Consider the following 15,951-nt stretch of genomic DNA (forward strand, 5'->3'; position numbering starts at 1 on the left):
ACAGGAATGAAACAAGATACTAAGATGAGTAAAACAAATCACAAAAAAAAATGACACCAAGACAGTTGAAATCCCTAATATTCCCTTTGCATCAGAAATCTGACGTTTGGGATTTATAAAGTAATAGGTAGTTTTCCATAGTTTTGCAGTTGGTGGAAACATTAACAAGACAGGAATGTAGTGTAGTCTAAGTAAAAACAATGACTGCAGATGCTGGATACCAGAGTTTAGATTAGAGTGGTGCTGGAAAAGCACAGCAGTTCAGGCAGCATCCGAGGAGCAGTAAAATCGACCGAAACGTCAATTTTACTGCTCCTCGGATGTTGCCTCAACTGCTGTGCTTTTCCAGCACCACTCTAGTCTAAACACATTTAGTGTAGTCTAGGTTTGGGGCTGGATAGGAGTTCAGTCTGAGTCCCAGCTTGATGGGAACACAGTCTGGAGTCATGGATGGATGGAAATGCAGCGTGAAGTCATGGCTAGCTAGGAGGGCAGTGTGGGGTCACAGCTGGACAGGAGGGCAGTGTGGGGGTCACAGATGGACAGGAGGGCAGTGTGGGGTTGTAGATGGACAGGACTGTAGCCTAGGGTTGCAGCTAGACTGGAGGGCAGTCAGAGGTTGAAGCTAGATCTATGAGCAGTCAGTAGTTGTAGTTGGACCGGTGCACAGACCTGGAGCATGGTTAGACCGGAGCACAATATGGATTTTGAAGAAGAAAAGGGGATATCCCCCACCCACAACATGCTGCTAAGAGTTACACATCAACCAATATTAAAAAGAATCATCTGGTCATTCACTCCTCTGCCGTAGCTTCGGCAGTGCAACAGCCATAATAACTACATTTTAAAAGTACTCCCTAGCTACTTTGCTAGCCAAAGAATGCTCTGAAGTTGTGAAAAGCACTGCAGATATGTAAATTATTTATTTTCCTCTGTGTATGAGTCTTGGTATCTTTTCTGTAGTTTAGCAGACAGGGTCAGACAGTCCAGTAAATGGAAGCACAGGTACAGACTTGGGGGAATGTGACAATCAGATGAAAGGGAGTGTGGTAGAGAAAGAGTGAGACTGTCTTGGATACAAACACTGAACATCTCAATATCTTAACACTTCAGAAAGGAAATCACTTGATTATTCTCAAGGAGAGAAGATTTCGGTTGCTCACCACTTGATACAAAATCATACAGACATTCTTTATACAAACATTAACAATCTCACAATAAATGGTCAACACTGAGAATTTGGGTGTCCCTGCCCTACCCTCAGTGTATGAGGAACCTGTGTACAAGCAACTTTACTATTAAATTCTATTTTTTTGTTATATCATAGTGTCAAAATACACAGATTCCAAGTGAATTGACGATAAAACTAGAGAAAAAATGTAAAAAAGGAAACAACAGACTTTCAAAAGGATTCTTTGAATAATGTCATAATTATAAATCCGGTTATATATAGTTTCTTTATGGGAAAACTAAAGTCCTCCAACACAGTTGGGGTAGGTTTCAAACTTATTCCCAGGCAGCTAGTTATAGAAACAGCCGAGTCTCCATTTGCAGTTAAATCATAGCAGTTGAAAACTGGGCAGATTGTACAACAACTGAATTTTTGCAACTGGGAAAACAGCTGAAATTCCCCCTCCTTGGTTTGTTTGATATTTAGTTACTTCATGTCACTTACAGTTGAAGACCTGCTTAGAGTGAGCAAGACATTCTTTGAGCAAAGTCTAAAATTATGCTTCGGGCTGGTACTAAAAGTCCTGTGGAGATTCTTCACATGGGAGTTGAGCACTAGAAGCTGGAGTTGTTTTCTGAAGTGGTGGGGTCCATGCGCTGTGTACTCCATCCCTTGTGCTCCTGAGCACCATGCAAGAGGTGTCCATAGTCATTGCTGTGAATGGTCTGCCCTGAGGCCTCAGGATGCAAGGCTGATCTGCATCTACACCTATCTGGCCGTCTGCAAAACTCTGAGACCAAGTCTGTGTGTTTACTTGAAGGTTTTCTATCATGAAAGAACAAAAGAACAGGAGTTAAATTGCAGCCCTAAAGGTTGAAAAAGGATGAGGTGTCATTGCTCTTCTTACACACACACACACACACATCTCCCATGAGTTTGTCTCTCTGAACTTTCTGAGGTCTTCCAACTCTCATTGCTCTGCCATTGGCGACAACTCCTTTCCATAATTTCCTCCCTAAAATTCTTCATCCCTTTATTCCTCTCTCTTCATTTAAAATGCTCCTTAAAATCTACCTCTTTGAGGATTTTGTTCACCTGTTCTGCTGCCTCCTTACGTGGTTCAATGTCAAATTTTTGTTAAATACCTCTCGTGCGAGGCTTCTTGGGATGTTTTAAGACAAAAACTGTTCTAACATGATCTTGTTGGTTGCTTCTTCTAGTGCAATCACATTATTTGGTAATACTGGTGTTGAATGAGCGACATCTCTTTGATTGACTTATGACCTCTGACACTTGGAAGATCAAGAACAGAAGGCGCATGAGTACTCCACTGACTCCAAGCTTTCCTCTAAGTCACAGCTCATCCTGTCTTGGATATATAATTGGCTGTTACTTCGTTGTTGTTGTTGTCAGAATCCTGGGACCTTCTCCCTTACAGCATGTGGGTGTACACACAATACATGAGTTGCAACAGTTCAGGAAGTCACTCACCACCTCCTTCATGAGGGCAGTTATCGATGGACAATAAATGATGGGCTTAGAAGTGATGCCCACATCCTGACAATCACATCAGAGATTCCTGGTTAAAAGGGTATTGGTATGCAGACCCACTGTGTCGTAAACGGAAGGTGAAACAGGACTTTTTGATGAGGGTTTTACCAAATACATCAAATAGTTAACCTATTTAACAGCCAGTTGTGATTGCTTAACATATAGATTTCTTTAGCAATTGTCCTGAATAAAGCAGATCATAACTAATTTGTCGACTGTATACTCCCTTATGCTGTGAAACTGAGACTCAAATGGGAGAGATTCAGAGTCAGACTTATTTGTATTAGCTGAATAACGGTTATTTTATCCAGATTTTCTCTGAAAGAGAGTATTTTTTTAAGCGAGTAGCAGATAATATAGGCATAAGTAACAAAAACAGAAATTACTGGAAAACCTCAGCAGCTCTGGTAGCATCTGTGGAGATAAATCAGAATTAACATTTTGGATCCAGTGACCCTTCTTTAGAACGCTTGGTTTGCCACATGTGCAGTTCTTTCAGGTTTTTTTTGTTTCGTGATAGGCATTGACTTCGTGAAATTTGAGCTATGATAAAATTAATTCTTTTAATTACTGAATCTTTACCCCTTCCTTCATACAGTATCAAAGAATACATAGGTTATGCCTGTCCTGACAGTGTTTGATGGGGAACAAAAACTGAAATTGCTGGAGAAACTCAGCAGGTCTGACAGCAGAGTTAATGTTTCGAGTCAGGAGATTCTTCATCAGAATTGCTGTTTTTTTCCAGTAATTTCTGTTTTTGTGTCCGATCTCCAGCATCTGCAGTTCTTTGTTTTATTTTAGTGTTTGCTGGGGTAGTGCTTTGCTCCATGTTTAATCCCATGCTGTACCTGTCCCCTGAATGTTCAAGGGGAACAGTGTAGAGAAAGCTTTACTCGGTATTAACCACGAGCTGTACCTTTCCTGGGAGTGTTTGATGAGGATGGAGCTTTACATTGTATTTTCTTTTATTCGCTCATGGGTGAAGGTGTTGCTGGCTGGCCAGCATTTACTGCCCATCACTAATTGCCTTTGAGAAGGTGGTGGTGAGCTGCCTTCTTGAACTGCAGCAATCCACATGCTGTAGATTGTCCCACAATGCCCTCAGGGGAGATTTCCAAAGTTTTGACCCAGCAACAGTGAAGGAGCGACAATATATTTCTAAGTCAGGATGATAAACGGTGCTCCTATATATCTGGTGCCCTGGTCCTTCTGGTTTTGGGTCTGAAAGTTACTGCTTAAGGATCTTTGGTGAATTTCTGCAGTGCATCTTGTAGATAGTACACATTGCTACGACTGGGTATTGGTCGTGGAGGGAATGCATCCTGTGGATGCGGGCTGTTTGTCCTGATTCTCAATGCCTGTACTGCAAAGTGTTCTGTTCCCCAACATAGGGAATGAAAGAAAATGAATAGCAACAGCTTTCAAGTGGGCAAGGTTGGCTATGGTTTTATGAAACAGTTAGACAATGGAATGCATATATCAAGGAGACACCTCCCCTCCACCCTATCTGCACCTCACCTGAACACCATTTGCTTTTTATGCTTGATCTCTATCTTCTCAAGCTCTTCAGATGCCAGGACCATCCCACTGTCTGTCTGGTTGTCCTGAAATAAAGGTTGGCAGGGAATGGAAATTAAATTGCAACAGTAGCACTGCAAAAATATCGCAGCAATGTTTCAGTAGTGATCTTCTTGGCAGAGCATGTTTGGGTTCAATGTATCACAGTGGGGCTCACAGATTAGACTTCCAAATATAAAAACTGGTGCTCAAAAGAGGTAATTGTGTCATTGATATAACAGGCTAAAAACTTACAAACAGGAAATGAAATTGGTCTCTACTGGTAGCACATAGCAACTAATGGTGAATCAGACTCTTGTAGTGCTCAAATTTCTCTTCTAGCAAAGGTTTCTAATTCCTCAGTTATCTTCCTCTTACTAAATGGGCCATTTGCAGTTCCAAACAGCTTAGGGGCCCTTCTATTGACCTCTTTGTCCAAGTGTTGCCTGAGCTTATTCCCATCAGAGAATGAGGCCCACATTCCAGTCAGGAACTCCGGCTCAAGATTCATCCCCACCTCATTAACCCAAGAGTGGACTGAGACATTGCAGCAGTTTCATCACCACCAGACCCCTCTGAGATGCGCTAATCTAACACGGACCAACCTTAAAACACTATAATATGCGCATCTCTCAGAATCTTTTTGCAAATACCAATCCATATAGCATTGCATGACATGGCAAGAAGCATTCCATTTTGCTGGAGGTGGGGAGTTAGTAAGATGCAGGAAGCAAAGAGGCCACAAAGGGATGAAGTATTAACCTGGATTTGGGAGACATGGATTACTCACATTTTGCATGGTCTGCATTGTCTCTTCCACTGGGACATCTTCAAATGTTTTCACTCTTGATGGGCATTTAATCTGACTCTCTCCCGATATATGTCCAGAAAAAGACACACAGTTATAGTATCTGCAGAGAAATAAATTCCAGTGAGTCACGTGTTGGTCAACACAAACCATACTCTAGCACCCACCCTCCATGTATGTGGTACTGACGATCCACCCTCAACACAACCTGCACTTCAGCACTCTCGCTCAATGCCAACCTCACTCTAGCACCACCCTCATTGCAAATTTCACTCCAGCACCCATACTCAATACAATCTTATCCCAACATCCACTCTCAACACAAATCTCACTCCAGCAGTCAGCCTCTTTACAAATCTCATTCCAGCCCCACCACAAGAGAAACCTCACCCAGCATCATGCCCAATCTATATGGCACTCACTGTCAACACAAACCTCACTCCATCAAGCAACCACATACAGATCTCACTCCAGTACCACCCTCTATTTAAATCACACTGCAGCTTCTATCCTTCAACATACTCTGCACTCAAATTTGAAATCTCAACAAAGTCTATGATCTGTATGTTCTTGCTTGCTATGATCTGCCTGTACTGCTCACAAACAAAGCTTTTCACTGTACTTAGGTACATGTGACTACAATAAATAGATAGATAGAAGAATACAGCGCAGTACAGGCCCTTTGGCCCTCGATGTTGCGCCGATCCAAGCCCACCTAACCTATACTAACCCACTATCCTCCATATACCTATCCAATGCCCGCTTAAATGCCCATAAAGAGGGAGAGTCCACCACTGCTACTGGCAGGGCATTCCATGAACTTACGACTCGCTGAGTGAAGAACCTACCCCTGAACCAAATAAAATCAAAATCAGTCTACACAGACCTGAAAGCATGTGTTTGTCTGGAGCTGAAGGCAGGCACGTGTGTGGGCCTGATGGTGGGTGTTGATGTAACATTGGGGAGGCACAATGGCTCAATGGTTAGCACTGTGGCCTTACAGAACCAGGGACCCAGGTTTGATTCCAGCCTCGGCTACCTATCTGTGTGAGTTTGCACATTACCCCTGTGTCTGCGTGGGTTTCCTCTGGGTGCTTTGGTTTCTTCCCACAGTCACAAAGATGTGAAAGTTAGGTGGATTGGCCATGCTAAATTGCCCAAAGTGTCCAGGGATGTGTTAGCTAGGTGCATTAGTCAGGGGTAAATAGGGGAATGGGTCTGAGTGGGATACTCTTCAGAGGGTCAATGTAGGCTTGTTGGGCCTAATGTTTCCACACTGTAGGGATTCTATGAAATTGGTAGTGCGCATGTATGTTGCAATGGAAGAGAATGTGCTGTGGTTTTGTGCAACACCTATGGATGGTTTAATGGATTCTAGTACCATTGCACTGGTATTGCTGGAACAGAAGTCTCATGGCAAGGGTTGAAATCTGAGAGTCTTGGGACAATTACTGAGGTCTGCTGTTAGAAGAAGTATCAAGGGAGAAGGGTAGTGTTAGATTGTAGGATTCTGAGGTGCAGATACTGCAGTCTGATGATATTAGACAATGATGGGGTGTCCTGTCGTTGTAATACACTGGGGTGGGAGCTGGGATCTCTGACTGTGAAGGGTAGTTTCAGATTCTGCACCTGCTGCATTGGCTGGGATGGTGCTGCTGGTGGGAGTTGGGATGCACGATCTTGGGTATTGAAGCAGGAGGAGAACACTCTGGCACAAGGGTTGAGGTTGTGGAGCATTGCAGATGTTGGCTGTATTCCTGCAACTGGCCAATCATGTACAAACCCTTTTATCCACCGCTTACCTTGGTCCTATACTGTCACATCGTAATCTTGTTTTAGACCCTTTATCATCTCCGTGAGACATGGATGAACACGGCTGGGAAAAACACAAGTCGTCTTCCGTACACTGCAACATACTGAGAGGAATGTAGTCTTTCCCATCCTAAAAAAAAAGATAAACTTGCATTTATAAAGCACCTTATATAACCTCAGGACATACCAAAGCGCTTCAGAGTCACTTTTGAAATGTAGCCACTGTTGAAATTGTGGAACTATGGCAGCCAATCTGTACACAGCAAGGTCCCACCAGCAGCAATGTGATAGTGACCAGATAGTCTGTTGTTCTACACATGTTGGTTGAGGGATGCCCCAGCGCACTAGGAAGAACTCCCTCTTTTCAAAATAGTGAGTGTTGGACCTTTGCCATCCAACTGAGGGTGTAGATGGGGCATTGGTTTAATTGCAGTTTTGAAACACAGGGCAGCATTTCCTCAGAGTTTATTCTGCCATGGAAAAGTCAGGAGTCAAAGATGTATATGCAATTAATAAGTCAAAGGTTATGTTTGTCTGTCTTGTATTGTTCCAGATGACAGGGAGATTCCTGAGGATTTTAAATGATACCTCCAAAGGTACAGTGAAAGCCTAAGAAAATGCTTGAACACAGATTCAGCTTGTGAGTGCCCCGCCGCATAAGTAAAACAGACAAAAAAGGATTACTTTTCTTGGAATGTGGGTGTCAATTGCAAGGCTAGCATTTATTCCATTGGTAGTGTCATCCTTGAGTTATAATGCTCCAATCAGCACTCAAGAATCACAATGCCATCCAAGACAGATCCAGGCACTCTGCCCACCATCTTAAGCATTCACTCCCTCCACCACCATGGTAGAAACATGTTTGCCTCCAAGGTGCACTGCATAACATATCAAGCCTCCTTCAATAGCACTTTCCAAAGCTATGTCTTCTACCAACTAGAAGGACAAGGACAGTAGGTGCATGAGATGCTGCAGGTTCCCCTCCAAGTTACAAACGTTCTGATCATATAGCCATTGCTTCACTGCCGCTGGGTCAAAATCCTGGAAATCCCTTTCTAACAGCACTGTGGATGTACTTTCCACCACCACATTCACAAAAGCATTCAGAGATGGGCAATAAATGGTATGAGAAATATCACACAATAAAAAAGAACTCTGGAATGGAACTTGAACCCATGAAGAAGTCATATTGTTCACCATTTGCCCAAGGTTATGGATAGCTACAAATGTGGAAAGCTTTATGAAACATCTCATCATCACACATTCCTATGACTTCTCATAAGCTTTGTCTTGTGAGTTAGTTAATTTTCTCAAGGGCAATGCTAGCAGGGTCCCACTTCCTGATCACAGTCCACAAAGTGCTACTGAAGGAAGCAGAAATGGAAGCTGATTGGCAATAGATTGACCTTAGGTTCCGATGCCTTGCTGAACCCAGTGGTCTACAGAATACCAATTTGGATGAGGTGTTTCAGTTCTGCTGAATGGTGAGAGTCAGTGCTTTGGGGCTTGGAGACAATGAGCGGAAAGCCCATCAAAGATAGACACAGGGAACAAATTCAGTACTTTGAGTGAATTTTTGTGAAAAAGACTATTTTGGTCTGCCTATTAAATGGTTCTGATGATTATACTCAAACATTTCAGGGTTCCAGGTGCAATCATAAGTGACTAGGTGAAGTAGTTCAGGTGACTCACCTGTTGGACATTGGCTTGCAACAGATCTCCGAGGAGCTCCACAAGATCAGAGAAAGTTGGCCTGTCTTTCGGTTCCCCTTGCCAGCTGCTCAACATTATACGATAGCTGCCGAAGTAATGAATTCACTTGTTAGTCAACAAATGATCAAGACCTTCCAAGACATGTTTTCCTCCAAGAAAAGACTTTTTCTTAATTCATGCGTGGGATGTGGGCATCACTGGCTGGGCCAGCATTTATTGCCCATTCCTTGTTGCCCCTTGAGAAGGTACTGGTGAGCTATCCTTTTGGAAATGTTGCAGTCCGCAGTGCTGTTAGGAAGGGAATTTGGGGCTTTTCATCCAGTGTCACTGAAGGAATAGCAATATGTTTCCAAGGCTGGATGGTGAGCAGCTTTGAGGGGAACCTGTAGGTAGTGGTGGTCCAATGCATTTGCTGTCCCTGCCCTTCTAGTTGGTAGTGTTCATTGGTTTGGAAAATGCTTTCTAGGGAACCTTGTTGAGTTGTTCTAATGCAGTCCACTGCTATCACTGAATTTCAAAGAGGGAGGAACTGAATGTTTGTGGATATGGTGCCAATCAAGTGAGCTGCTTTGTCTTGGATGGTATCGAACTTTTTGAGTGTTGTTGGAGCTACAAAAGCCAGGCAAGTAGGAATATTTCATCACATGTCTGGCTTGTACTTTGTAGATAGTGGACAGGCTTTGGGGAGAAAGGGGTTACTCGTTACAGGATTCCCACCCTCTGACTTGCTCTTGTGGCCACAGTATTAATATCAAGATTACAGTGGTGCTGGAAAATCCGAGCAGGTCAAGCAGCATCCGAGGAGCAGGAAAATCGACGTTTCGGGCAAAAGCCCTTCATCAGGAATGAGGCTGGGAGCCTCGGGGGTGGAGAGATAAATGGGAGGGGAATGGGGCACAGTATTTATATGGCTAGTCCAGTTTAGTTTCTGGTAACCTCCAGGTAGTGATATGGAGGATTTAGCGATGGTAATGACATGGAATGTCAAGGAGCAATGGTTAGGTTCTTTCTACTAACTGTAAAATTTTCAGATGTGGAAATTATGGTTTGCTGATAAGACATGTTCACAAAGATGGAACATGCATTTACATAGTGCCTTCTATATAATACCATAAGTAACAGGAACAAGAGTAGACCATGCACTCCTTAAGGAATAGGCAGAGAGAACTTTACTTAGCATCTGACCTGTTCTGTGCTTGCTCTCTGGGTGAAGAGGTAGAGGGTTTAGTAACTTGAGCATGAAGTTTCAACTGACATTCACAGTGCAGTGTTGAGCAAATACTTCACTGACAGTGTCTTTCCCCTCTGCTTTCTCGGGTGGAAGTAAAAGATCTAATCAGGCTATTCAAAAGAGAGTAATGCAAATTCCCCTCATCTCCTAATATTAATTGCTTCAAATTTGTCACTAAAACAGAAGTTTGTAAAGATGATGAACAATCACATATGTTGTTTGTGGGAATGTGCAGTGTGTATGTTTGCTGCCACAATTTCAACTTCAACATCAACAAAATAGTACTTATTTAACTATGAAGGGCTTTGTTGAGAGTGTGTTGCTGGAAAAGCTGCCTGACCTGCTGTGCTTTTCCAACAACACATTCTCAATTCTTGTTGTGGTTATGTTCGCCGAGCTGGAAACTTGTGTTGCAGACGTTTCGTCCCCTGTCCAGGTGACATCCTCAGTGCTTGGGAGTCTCCTGTGAAGCGCTTCTGTGATCTTTCCTCTGGCATTTATAGTGATTTGTATCTATAGTAGTGTTGTCCCAGTCGAATTCATGTTGCTTGTCATCTGTGTGTGTGGCTACTAAGGATAGTTGGTTGTGTCGTTTCGTGGCTAGTTGGTGTTCATGGATGCGGATCATTAGCTGTCTTCCTGTTTGTCCTATGTAGTGTTTTGTGCAGTCCTTGCATGGGATTTTGTACAAGCAACAAGCAACATGAGTCTGACTGGGACAACACTACTATCATAGGACAAGCCAAGCAAAGAACAGCCAGGGAATTCCTAGAGACATGGCACTCATCCACAGATTCAATCAATAAGCACATCGACCTGGACCCAATATACCGGCCACTGCAGCGGACAGCTGGAACTGACAACCGGAAGCGGCAGATACAAATCACTATAAATGCCGGAGGAAACATCACAGAAGCGCTTCACAGGAGGCTCCCAAGCACTGAGGATGTCACCTAGACAGGGGACGAAACGTCTGCAACACAAATTCCCAGCTCGGCGAACAGAACCACACAACGAGCACCCGAGCTACAAATCTTCTCCCAAACTTTGAATTCTCAATTCTGATCTCCAGCATCTGCAGACCTCACTGTCTCCTATGAATGACTTTGGCCCATCCTTGGTTCATAAAGGTGAGTATTTTCAAGACAGGGATTAATGGACTTTTGACAGTAAGGAATTGTAAAATATAAGAACAGGGTTTGAAAGTAGTGGTGGAATTGAGATAGATGATCAGACACATTCTTCACGAATTGACAAAGTAAACGTAGAGCCAATGTCTCCCCTTGTGGGGCAATCTAGAATGAGAGGTCTAACCTTTAGGTTAAGGGGTGACAAATTTAAAACAGAAAGCAAGCAGGATACTGAGTAAAGTTCTCTCTACCTATCCCATTAAATAGTCCCAAGGCAGGCAAGAACATAAGTTCCAGGAGTAGGAGGGGGTAATTCAGTTCTCAAGTGTCTCTCACTATTTAATATGATCATGGCTGATCTCATCTTGGTCTCAACTTCACTTCTTTGTCCACTCCTCAAAATCTTTTAACCCTTTAAAAGTCAATTTCTTCCTTCAATTTATTCAGTATCCCAGTGTCTACTGCACTCTGGGGTGGTGAATTCTAGATTCATGATCATTTGAGAGAAGTAATTCCTCTCATCTCTGTTTTAAATCTGCTACCATAGAGTCATAGAGATGTACAGCATGGAAACGGACTTTCGGTCCAACTTGTCCATGCTGACCAGATATCCTAACCTAATCTAGTCCCATTTGCCAGCACTTGGCCTATATCCCTGTAAACCCTTTCCTATCATATACCCATCCTGATGCCTTTTAAATGTTGTAATTTTACCAAACTCCACCACTTTCTCTGACAGGTCATTCCATACACGCACCACCCTCTGTGTGAAAAAGTTGCCCCTTAGGTCCCTTTTATATCTTTACCCTCTCACCCTAGACCTATGCCCTCTCATTCTGGACTCCCCCACCCCAGGGAAAAGACCTTGTCTATTTATCCTATCCATTCCCCGCACCACTTATCCTAAAACTATTACTTCTCTTTTAGATTGCCCCACAAGGGGAAACATCAGCAATACATCTACTTTGTCAATCCCCTTATGTACTTCAATTTGATTTTCTCTCAACCTACCAGCAAGTATAGGCCTAAACTGCTGAAGCTCTGCATATTAGATAGTACATATTAGATCAGGAACATATGGCTGAGACAGCAGTGGAAACAGGTCTGACTGGATGTATACTTAAAGAGAAAAATGTGGCAGTGCTATGGGAAATGAGCAAAGAAGGTAGAACTAATTGAATGGCTTTTTCATCAAGTCAACACCATCACTATGGGCTGAATGGCCTTCTTCCACACGGTACGATTCTATGATTCTACCTGCTAGATTGTGTCAGTTTAGGTGGCCACATTGTTGCACTATTTGACTGCTGGATTCTATGAACAGGACAGCACGGAGAAGCCATTTTAATCCCTCTAAGCTATTCCATCATCCAATTAGACCATGCTGACCTGTATCTTGACACTTAAAATCATAGAATCGCACAATGCAGAAGATGACCTTTGACCCATCAAATCTATACCCCCAAAAATAGACTACTACCTACACCTGTCCCACTTAACCTTAGCATCTACCCACCTCAATTTGTAACCCTAATACATTCACATCCATCTTGGATTAAACATTTCCATTGATCTTCCTTTGACCACTTTGTTTGGGGAAGAGTTAAACATTTCCATTACCTTTTGTGTGAAAAAGTGCCTTGTGAGATCACCCCAAATGGCCCGGCTCTAATTTTAAAGCTAAATGTTCTTGTAGAGGACTCCCTGCTGGAGGAAATAGTTTCTCTCTATTTGCCCCAATCAACTCACTCAAGCATCTTAAACAGCTCAAGTAGATCATCCCTTAATCTGCTCTACTGAATAGAATACTAGGTTCATGTTTGAACATATAATTTAACCCTTTTAATCCCAGAATACTATAAAGATCCAGAGATATCCTGATTACATTTCTGCTGTAGCATATTCTGGAGCTCGCATCCTGGTGCCTTCCCGCAGTCTCTGGCAGAATTCCTCATTAATCTGGACTCCAGGATAGGGAGAGACACCTGAAAGAAAACAAGAGGTCAGTAACATAATGGGAGGCTCACTGTTTTATCCAAGTCCTGTGCAGTAATTTCTGCTCACCCAGAGAAAAGATCTCCCATAGGAGGACCCCAAATGACCACACATCACTCTGAGTGGTGTAGACTTTATCGAAAATGCTCTCAGGAGCCATCCACTTGAGCGGGAGTCTAGCCTGTAATAAAACGTTAAAAAATCAGACATTATAATACTTTGGTTGACATCTTAAATTTGCTAAACTCCACTAATGTGCTTTACCAAAACTCGATTACGAAAAGTTCAAACACTCCCAGGGCAAGTATAACATGGATTACATCCAGAGTAAAGTTCTTTCTGCACTGTCCTCCTAGGACAGGTATGGCACAGGTTAGATTCAGAGTGAAGCACTTGTGCCTGCCTTGGGATATGGGTCTTGCTGGCATGATTGGCATTTATTTACCATCACTAATTGCCCTGAGCAGGTGGCGATGGACCTGCTTGAACTGCTGGTGATTTAATAACCTGAATCCCTGGCTAACCTACCACAGAGTAATTTAGAATCAATTTTATTGCCTGTCAGAATGGATAACGTTTCTTCCCTAAAGTACCAGTTGGGTTTGCTTTGAGTTGAATAGGAACGAGTTAAATTTGTTTTTCTAAACCAACAATCCCAAAGCTTCATGTTCAGTTTCATGAGATCACCTTTTTAATTCACATATATTAAAAAACATCTAATTCTCCAACAGCTGTAGTGAGATTTGAACTCAGATTCTCTTGATTATTTATAGGTATTCTAATTGATCCTCCAAGTTGCCATCTACTATTCTGGTAGTTGTATGATAAGTCGATAATCAGAACAGCAATGTCAATCATTTAGTCTATGCCAGGCTCAGACAACAGACAAGGAAAACCTCCAGTGATGGAGGTCATTGAAAAACAGAGTCCCAAATTGACCTGTTTCCCCAAACACAATACACATACATTACATAGGAGAAGGAAGAGGCCATTCAGCTCCTTGAGCATGTTCTGTCACATAACTGAATCACTGTTGGTCTGTATCATAGCCACGTTTACCCATCTTTGATTTGTAACCCTCGGTGCCTTTCTGTGTATGTGGCACTCTCACCTTCAAAGGGATTTTAATCATGTCTCATGCCAAGACATCACTATGTGCCAAGAGGAGGAGGAAAGCCCCTTGGTATTACCATAATAGGATGGGAATCCACGCTATTAGTATTCTTCTGCACCTCAGAGGGTGAGCTGCCGAGCCCTGTCAATGACTTTACTTAATAAATATTTAACCAACTCACTCAGGGCAACCTTTCTTTAAAAGAAAGTGTAATTGTTATTCTTATGCACCTTTTATACAAATTCTCACTAAAAAAAATCTTATCAGTCAAAGTGAAAAATCTATATTGAAGCCCCAACATTGTTTTTGGGAGGAAACTTCTATCCCGAGGAGTGTGTGTCTCATTGGCAGCTCTAACTCCAATGTCCATAATGATGTCATACAAGTAGGAGGAGGCCATTCAATTTAATCATAATCCTTTCTATATTTTAACTCCAGTTTTGTTCCCTAGTCCTTATATAACTTCAGGCCGAGCTACTTACGTTCCCTTTTCGCACGTAATCGGGATCCTTGTAGATGTCTCTGGCCAGGCCGAAATCGCAGATCTTCACCACGTTGTTTTCAGACAGGAGAATGTTGCGAGCTGCCAAGTCTCTGTGAATACACTGAACACGGGTTCCAGTCACTCAGCATGCAGCGAGCTACAGAGATTGAATTTTGCCCAGCCTGCCAGGTGGGGGCAGTGATGGGGACAGGAAGGGAGGATGAAGAGGATGCTTGCTCAGGGCAAGAACCTGCATTCAGAGTCTTTTTACCTGGGGAGGCTGTTGCGCTGTCCCAATTTGTCTGCCAACAACCTTGCTGTGAAAAATTAAAACACTATAGAGGAGGCCAGGAAAGGGATCGATTGAACAGGCTGGGAATCTTTACTCCAGAAAAGAGGTCAGGAGATGACCCAATATTAATCCTTTTAAGATTATGATGGGATTTGATAGAGTAGACACAAAGAAAATGGTTCCACTTATGGAAATGCAAAAATAGAGGCCATAAGTGTCAGACAATTGCCATTAGAGTCATACAGTCATACAAACCCTTTGGTCCAACCAGTCCATGCTGACCATAATCCCAAACTAATCTAGTCTGACTTGCCTGCTCCTGGCCCATATCCTTCCAAATCTTTTATATTCCTGTGCTTATAGAAGTGTTTTTTAAACATTGTTACTGTGTCCACATCCATCACTTCCAAGTTAATTCCACATGTGAACCACCCTCTATAGACAAGACAATAGACAATAGATGCAGGAGTAGGCCATTCAGCCCTTCGAGCCTGCACCGCCATTCAATATAATCATGGCTGATCATTCCTAATCAGTATCCTGTTCCTGCCTTATCTCCATAACCCTTGATTCCACTATCTTTGAGAGCTCTATCCAACTCCTTCTTAAATGAATCCAGAGAGTGGGCCTCCACTGCCCCCTGTGGCAGAGCATTCCACACAACCACCACTCTCTGGGTGAAGAAGTTTCTCCTGAGCTCTGTCCTAAAAGGTCTACCCCGTATTTTTAAGCTGTGTCCTCTAGTTCGGCACTCACCCATCAGCGGAAACATGTTTCCTGCCTCCAGAGTGTCCAATCCTTTAATAATCTTATACGTCTCAATCAGATCCCCTCTCAATCTTCAAAACACAAGGGTGTTCAAGCCCAATCGCTTCAGTCTTTCAGTGTAAGGTAATCCTGCCATTCCAGGAATTGACCTCATGAACCTACGCTGCACTCCCTCAATAGCCAGAATGTCTTCTCTCAAATTTGGAGACCAGAACTGCACACAATACTCCAGCCGTGGTCTCACCAGGGCCCTGTACAGCTGCAGAAGAACCTCTTTGCTTCTATACTCAATCACTCTTGTTACGAAGGCCAGCATGCTATTAGC

At 42.9% G+C, this 15,951-nt stretch overlaps 1 protein-coding gene across 2 annotated transcripts in view; it reads right to left on the bottom strand.

Annotated features, from left to right (window-relative positions):
- Positions 1-350: 350 nt before the first annotated feature.
- flt4 (fms related receptor tyrosine kinase 4) overlaps positions 351-15,951 on the bottom strand; it is a 225,652-nt gene continuing 210,051 nt past the window's right edge. For both annotated transcript variants that reach the window (XM_043703133.1, XM_043703132.1), the window contains exons 23-30: positions 14,565-14,687; positions 13,038-13,149; positions 12,859-12,958; positions 8,592-8,697; positions 6,890-7,029; positions 5,070-5,190; positions 4,241-4,326; positions 351-1,996 (exon numbers count right to left, since the gene is read on the bottom strand). In XM_043703133.1, the coding sequence (XP_043559068.1) occupies positions 1,786-1,996; positions 4,241-4,326; positions 5,070-5,190; positions 6,890-7,029; positions 8,592-8,697; positions 12,859-12,958; positions 13,038-13,149; positions 14,565-14,687 (999 nt within the window). In that variant the 3' untranslated portion in view covers positions 351-1,785. The remainder of the gene's footprint in view (positions 1,997-4,240; positions 4,327-5,069; positions 5,191-6,889; positions 7,030-8,591; positions 8,698-12,858; positions 12,959-13,037; positions 13,150-14,564; positions 14,688-15,951) is intronic.

This window comes from Chiloscyllium plagiosum, chromosome 14, assembly GCF_004010195.1.
Source record: "Chiloscyllium plagiosum isolate BGI_BamShark_2017 chromosome 14, ASM401019v2, whole genome shotgun sequence".
NCBI lineage: Eukaryota > Metazoa > Chordata > Chondrichthyes > Orectolobiformes > Hemiscylliidae > Chiloscyllium > Chiloscyllium plagiosum.